Below are 6,057 nucleotides of genomic sequence, written 5' to 3' on the forward strand. Positions count from 1 at the left end.
GGACTCAGGTACCCAGGCTAGTAGTGCTGCTGCTGCTGCTGCTGCTGCTGCTAGCCAAGAGCACAGGGATCCAGATTCTGCTTATTCACTAGAAGCCAGCTGCAGTCGGTATGGCCGGCCGATGTGTGCGTGTGTGTGTGTTTGTGAGAAAGAGAGAGAGAGAGGTGTGTGGAGCAGAGTCCACCATCATCGTAGCCTGGAGCTCCAGCTGGAAAGGCGCCCTGCCCCCTGCCTCCCCTCTTCTCCTGCCTCCCCTCTTCTCCTGCCTCCCTGCTTCTCCTGCCTCTCTCTCCATCTGCTAGACGAGGCCCGAGGCCCAAGCCCCACACGCTGGGACACTCCTCACGTAAGCATGAATGAACCAACCACGGGGAACGTGCGGCTCGGGTGGTGGCAGGGGAGCGTGTGTGTGTGTTTCTGTGTGTATGTGCGCGTGTGCCTATGATGTCAGCGTGCCGGGGGTTTATTTATGTCCTTCATCGTACGGGAGAGAGAGAGAGAGAGAGAGAGAGAGAGAGAGAGAGAGAGAGAGAGATTGTGTGTGTGTGTGTGTGTGTGTGTGTGTGTGTGTGTGTGTGTGTGTGCAGCACCAGAGGGGCTCATGTCTGCTTTTTTGCTGTGGCTATAAATAACACCAGTGTTTAATATCGTCTAACCTGGCTTGGCATTGAAACAAGGAAAAAAAAACGCCTGCCCAACGCAGGGGGATGTCGGCTGTACACACCATTAACTACGCTCCAGCTCTTACCAGACAGAGATAGCCCCTTTGTTAATGTGTAGCCTCCAGAGCTGCAGTGGTGTAACATAGCCTATGTTGAATCTAATATTCAGCTGCAGCCAGTGCATATAGACAAAGATTCAAACTGCTGGCGTTAAGAAGCCATTTTTAATCAAATCTCCTTATGGGAAATGAGATGCAAAAGCAGTCAGCTTACATCCACAATGATGAAAATTAGGATAGATTATAGCGCCGGACTCCGTAGAGATATCATTTGCATCTGTAATGCTGCTCATTAAACCCTTCCCAAGGTCAGATACTATCCATCTGCTTTAATTGGAACCATAACTCATAACCCATAAATTCAATTACGATCACAACTCTCCCTCACACCCACATTGGTACCATCTGAGTCCCATTATGCTCATATTAAAGGTCCGACGATAGGCATCAAAGGCAGGGTGAAGGGAGGCTGTCGTATCAAAGACATCAGTCTACAGACGGATCAGAGCACTTGGCCTTACTTCTGAAGCACAGAACTACACACAGCAGCTTCCAGGGAGGCTGGGGGAGGTGGACATCGGAGGACGCGCATGGAACGCATTAATTAATTCTGTTCCATGCATTACAATGAGCCCGTCCTCCGATATCTACCTCCACCAGCCTCCACTGGTAGCTTTCTTTAACAAGGCATCAGCCACCACCACTACCCCCTCCCTCACCCTGCTCACGCAGCCAAGGCTAAATGGTGTGTTGTGGTATTTCTGTTGGGAGCAGGCCAAATGGGTCTGTGCCCCCTGGTCAATAATATGCTCAGGAATCCAGCCTGTTGATCCTGTAAGCTGTTCTCAATGCATGGTGTTCTCCCCCAGTGGTTTCATGATGTTGTCTGCTGGATCTGAAAAGTACTGGTAGTAATAATATAACTGGGGAGTGTGATATGTGTTTGGACTCAGGAGGAGGTAGAACCTAGGCTAAACCTTACCTAGTATCTCAAAGGTAGGGGACACATTCTGTACTTTACTGTAACGGCAGGGATTGATTTGAAAATCAGGGATTTACTGAGGAATGTATTTCTGCTAAGCCAAAGATATGTGGGTGTAATACTCTGGCAGGGCTGACTGAACTAGTTCTATTCATTTGAGATGTTTTTGTTTTGTCCACAGGCACTTACACAGCATTAACACTGATGCCACTTTACCTAATGGACTAACCCCTAAATGTAACCTAATGGTCCTGCACCCAAACAGCCAAACTATCTCTTACCATATAGAGGGTGGTCATAGTCTTTATCAGCCTGCCTCTGGTTTGATGGACAAACATATCAGCCTTTAACATGACTTTTATTACTTGTATACTGTATCTGTAACTGTATCTGCACCTGTTCTTCAACACTTTAACATCAGTGTAGCAGTATTGAAGATTGAAGTATTGAAGGCTGATAAATTATGGCTCAGAGACTATTAGTAATAGCACCACTCTATCACTGTCTGAGTGTAGTAAAGAAGTCTGAGTGTAGTAAAGAACTATGTGCAGTAGGTGGCAGCATCACCCTGGATCAGAAACCTAGCACAGCTGCAGGACACGGTGGACGCTAGCTCCTCAATCAGGTAGTTAGCATTATCCTGCTTAGCCACACAAGACCTCACTGTGAGCAGCAACACAGGATGAGACAAGCAGCCTATTACACAGCCTATTCATCCATAATAACAGATTAAGAATCTAAGAGAGCTCTTATTGTTATTGAATAATAACCCCTCTGTGTTTCCTACCTCAGGCAGCCGTGCAGCCAATCCTTGGGGTCTAGCACCGCACTGTCCACCACGCCATTGGCTAAGGGCCCGCTGAAATGTTTATCCGATTGGTCGCCGAACGTGAGGTCCCCGGCCGTCATGTCCTGGAAGGATGACGTCACTTCCAGGGCGGCTTTCCCACCCTTCCCTGTCGCCGTGACGCTGAGCACTTCCTGTCTCGCCGTCATGTCCGCCCCCCCGTCCAGGAAGTGGGCGGTCTCTTTGAGGCGCTGCTGGATCATGGGCGTGAGGGGCATGTCGAAGGTGAAGCCCGCCCTCCCGGCGCCCTCCGCCCCCCCACTGCCGTCGGCCTCGTCGTCTGCGGAGGAGGACAGGGCGTCCAGGGAGTCCAGGCTGCTGTACAGCGTGCTGCGGAGGCGCTCCGACTCCAGGATGCTCTCAAACTGCCAGCTGAACACGTCTGTGGCCTCCTGGCTCTCAGACGTCTCCCTGCCTCCCTTCTCTTCTGCTGCACTGCCGCCGTTGGTCTGGGAGCTGCTGCTGGAGAGGAAGGGACAGACAGAAACACAACCACAACATCAGGAGGACAGTTTGATCCGACAAAGTCAACTTTTGTTTCCATTGGAAGGAGCCATGGTGTCACGCCTGCTGTAGCTGGTCTTGGTGCTGCTGGAGGGATATGGGACAATACACGGATGACAGAAGGTGCAGCCAGTTGTTGAACCAAAAGACAATGACTGCATGTCATATTCTACTATGCTTTGAATTAAAGCTTTTGCTTTTTGCATCTTAAGGCTGGGTTTCTAACAGACACAAGTGAGGGAGCCTCACTGAACAATCATGTTGTTTCTATTGAGCTACACTGTGAGAGAACCGTGAGTACGGTACTGCATTTAAACACCTTTGTGAGGGAAACCATAGCAAACTCATTTAGAACATACTTTTCTTCAGTGTAGGAAAAACGTGCAATGTTTTATTGAAGTATATGGAAAATGTGAAATAATAAACCTCAAATAAGATGTAGAAAGGGTTTCTTTTTGGAGTAAAAAAGTTCCTCAACACAAGGCATTTTCAACATGCACACCACAAATTCCCTCAAATTCTTCATGGCCCTCAAACAAAACAAAATATATACTGTCCCTTTCATGTGTTAGCTCTATGGTAAACTCCCAGAGGAAGTTATTGAGCACATGATTCCATTATTAACCAGGAGACCTAACACCTCTCTGCTTCCTTTCAGTTGAACTAACTAAACATACATTTCCCCCAGAACAGCAGGTTCCAGAGCAGAACAGAAGCTTCCTGCAAACAGGGAAAATTCCTCATTTCATTCCATGCTTTACAATGAGCCTATCCTCCGATTTCTGGTAGGCAGTCGGCTAACATCTTCTGGATCATATCAACAGCATTATGACCTCCATGGTGCTCTTCATACTGGAGTCATTAGGCTACATACAGGCAGCTGTTGAAATCAGGAACAAGTCGCCAACCAATCAAAATGTTCTGACTTTTATTCAGAAAAATTTAAATACATTTCAACATTGTTGAAAATCAATGACACACTCGCTAGTCAAGCCAAAATACTGCAATGCAATGGATTCAGTGAGTAATCCCCACTACTACCTAGTTAACTATAACACTACTTTACATTGTTAGCAGGCTCACAAAACAAGCTATGTTAGTTGACTAGCGAGTGTGTCATTGATTTTCAACAGTACCTGGCTGACTCACTGGTTATCCTCCAGGGAGGAGAGCTATTGGACAGTAAACAACCACTTAACCCATCAGAGGGCAAGGTGAGCTCCAGCAATTTCTATACTACATTGACCCCCCCCATTGATCTAATCCTGCGAGGGGTTGGTTTGGGATTCAGCAAACATGTGACCTACCTGGTAGAGTCAGGTTAATGAGATGTCATGTGACCTACCTGGTAGAGTCAGGTTAATGAGATGTCATGTGACCTACCTGGTAGAGTCAGTTTAATGAGATGTCATGTGACCTACCTGGTAGAGTCAGGTTAATGAGATGTCATGTGACCTACCTGGTAGAGTCAGTTTAATGAGATGTCATGTGACCTACCTGGTAGAGTCAGTTTAATGAGATGTCATGTGACCTACCTGGTAGAGTCAGGTAAATGAGATGTCATGTGACCTACCTGGTAGAGTCTTTTTCTGGCAGGGCTCTGAACACCTCATCCTCTAGACACAGAGGACCGTCCCTCTGCATGGGGCTTAGACTGTCCAGGGAGCTCTCCACCCTCAGGTTGTTCCTCCCTCCCTTCTCCACCTCCTCCTCCTCTCCTCCTCCTCCCACACTCCCTTGCATCTGACCCCCTCCGTCCGCCGTGCTCCCCGGCCGGCTCTCTATGAAGCGGAGTTTCTTCGGCGGTTTCTCTCTCAGCGTCCCTCCATCCAGGAAGGCTGTGAAGATCCCAGGGATCTCAGCTAGGATCTTACTGGACTCCTCCAGGGACCCGTCCTCCAGAGCAGCGCCTCCTCTCTGCTCAGACAGGCTCGGGTCCGAGGTAGGCTCAGCGGCCGGCTCAGACCCCGAGCCCATCCTGGGCTGAGACTGGTCCGTAGCCTGGTGGTTCATAGTCTGGTCCGTAGCGTGGGTGGCTTCCCCCGCGCGCCCCCCGGCCCCTGAGCCCGGCCCAGATGTGAAGGCAGCAGTCTGAGTCTGGGCCGGGCTGGCGCTGGCATTCGCTCTCCCAGGACCGCTGCGTTTGTCTTGGCTGGGGATGGGCGCATTCCTGGTGTCTCCGTTGAGTGCCGGGTGTGGGGAGGAGAGGCCGCTGCCTGCTGCTGCTGCTGCTGCTAAGGAGGAGGCCACGGGCGCCGCCTCCTTCAGCACAGCCTCCGTCCACGAGTCCAGGAGGAAGGTGGGGGACAGGAGAGGGTCCCCAGGCAAATCCAGACCCAGTCCCAGATCCAGACCCAGGTCCAAACCCAACCCACCGTTCTCCTCCCTCTCCTCGTCCACCGTGCCAACCAACGGCCTCTCTGAGCCCTGATTGGCTGCGTGTGGCGAGGCGGTTAGAGGGGATCGGCTGCGTGTGGCGCCGTTCTGGCCGTTATAGGGGATCATGGCTGTGGCGTGGCTCTCTGTGGCGTAGTTGCGGTCGTCCTGGGGTTGGCGTGACGAGGGGGGCGTGGCCGGGGCAGCTGTGGCATCATGGGTGCGGGTGCTCAGGCCGCTCAGCAGGTTGGCGAGCTCGCGGTCGATCTCCAGGAAGAGAGAGGTCTGGTCAATGTCATCGTCCTGGTCAAGGAGACAGAAGTCTAGGACCGTGCTGCTGCTACTGCTGCTGCTGCTGCTGCTGCTGGCTCCAGTCACCGGGACAGGGGGGGAGTTTAACACCGACACTGGGAGAAGGAGAGAGCATGTCAATATGGAATGTCATGGCAGCCAAAAGCAGAGAGTAAAGACAGACAAATACAGTATGTCACAAGAACAAGAAAGTGTTTACTCTTTTGTTGTCATCGTCATAGATTCCAGATAAAGGTCTAGAAATACGGCACACTGTCGTAGAAAGCATCGCTAAAAGATCAACAAAATAGAGAGGAAATGTATCACTGTACTTTA

At 50.5% G+C, this 6,057-nt stretch overlaps 1 protein-coding gene across 1 annotated transcript in view; it reads right to left on the reverse strand.

The window, feature by feature from the left end:
• Positions 1-4,724, reverse strand: part of psd3l (pleckstrin and Sec7 domain containing 3, like) — an 87,981-nt gene extending 83,257 nt beyond the window's left edge. The window contains exons 1-2 of the mRNA XM_080528344.1: positions 4,628-4,724; positions 2,491-3,009 (exon numbers count right to left, since the gene is read on the reverse strand). Of these exons, the coding sequence (XP_080384470.1) occupies positions 2,491-3,009; positions 4,628-4,698 (590 nt within the window). The 5' untranslated portion in view covers positions 4,699-4,724. The remainder of the gene's footprint in view (positions 1-2,490; positions 3,010-4,627) is intronic.
• Between the last annotated feature and the right edge of the window lie 1,333 nt (positions 4,725-6,057).

This window comes from Nansenia antarctica, assembly GCF_963989245.1.
Source record: "Nansenia antarctica genome assembly, chromosome: 4".
NCBI classification, from domain to species: domain Eukaryota; kingdom Metazoa; phylum Chordata; class Actinopteri; order Argentiniformes; family Microstomatidae; genus Nansenia; species Nansenia antarctica.